This window comes from Buceros rhinoceros, unplaced genomic scaffold (genome assembly GCF_000710305.1).
Source record: "Buceros rhinoceros silvestris isolate BGI_N320 unplaced genomic scaffold, ASM71030v1 scaffold12076, whole genome shotgun sequence".
Lineage (NCBI taxonomy): Eukaryota > Metazoa > Chordata > Aves > Bucerotiformes > Bucerotidae > Buceros > Buceros rhinoceros.
In genome coordinates, this window is record NW_010418117.1 from 40862 (window position 1) to 41950 (window position 1089).

The 1089-nt window shown below is 48.1% G+C and overlaps 1 protein-coding gene across 1 annotated transcript in view; it reads left to right on the plus strand.

Annotated features, from left to right (window-relative positions):
* The window catches only part of LOC104495448 (nebulin-like), a gene marked incomplete at both ends in the record, with an annotated part of 45312 nt that overhangs the window by 40858 nt on the left and 3365 nt on the right, over window positions 1-1089 (plus strand). Inside the window, one exon of the mRNA XM_010138415.1 lies at window positions 973-1065. Coding sequence (XP_010136717.1) covers window positions 973-1065 — 93 coding nt within the window. The remainder of the gene's footprint in view (window positions 1-972; window positions 1066-1089) is intronic.

The following is a 1089-nucleotide window of genomic DNA, read 5'->3' on the forward strand; positions in this document are numbered from 1 at the left end:
CCTGTTGACGTCCCTCTGGGTGCAGCACAACCCTTGGCTGCATGAGCCACTCTTCCCAGTTTTGTGGTACCTGCCAACTTGCTGAGCCTGTCCTCTGTCCCACCATTCTGGTCACTATGAAGATGTTAAACAGCGTTGGCCCCAGCACGGACCCCGGGGGTTCACCGGCCTCCGGCTGCTCCTCGTGCACTCACCTAACCCATGCTCTGTCAGCGTGTCTGTGGGGCACCAGGGCGGACGGTGGCCAAAGCCTCGCTAAAGCATGTCACGTAACGCCTTTATATCGTGTGAAAAATCACAACGCTCTAAAACTGGGATAACTGTTTGCATTTCTTTTGAAAAGCGTCAATATTTTCCACGCTGTTTTGAATGCCGACGTCGTTTTAGTGCCCAAGTTACCGCCATCTCGGCCGTTTGTTTCATGCACAGTGTGTTAATTGTGTTCTCGTGAAATGCTTTCTTCTTGTGTTTTGCTGCAGCTGTAAGGGTTAAAACGGTGTGTGATGACCCACCTTCAGATGTGACAGAGTTTCACCAATCCAAAATGCTGCTTTCATTGGTAGAAAGACAAACGCTGTCAGGTTCAAAGGCATTTACACCTATTTTTAGAAAACCCTTCGCCAATTCAGTGCCATTAGTCTACAATTTTCAGAAATAAAACTCAGTGTAAGGAAACTTGAAGTGGTTTAGTTGTTCGGAATAAAGGAGTTTGTTCTTGCTGAAATTAAGCTCCTGGGAGGTGTTAGGTACATTTTAAGCTTCAGTTGAAAAATTCTGGCTCAGTCAAGCCTCTGCTGTGTTACCCGAAGTCAAATTACTGCTGAGGTGCTTTGTGGAAGGTGGCAGAGCTCTAACTGTGATAGAAGGTTCTTGATGATTTCCATCTCCCAGAACACATCTAACATACCTGTGTGCGCGCTGAGCTTCACCCTACGCGTCCCTGTGCTCAGTTCTGGTTCCGTGTCTTCGCAGATCAAGTACAAGGAGAGCATTGGGAAGGGAACCCCCATTCCTGACCTCCCAGAAGTGAAGCGTGTCAAGGAGACGCAGAAGCACATCAGCTCGGTAAAGGCCGATGTTTTCTCTTTC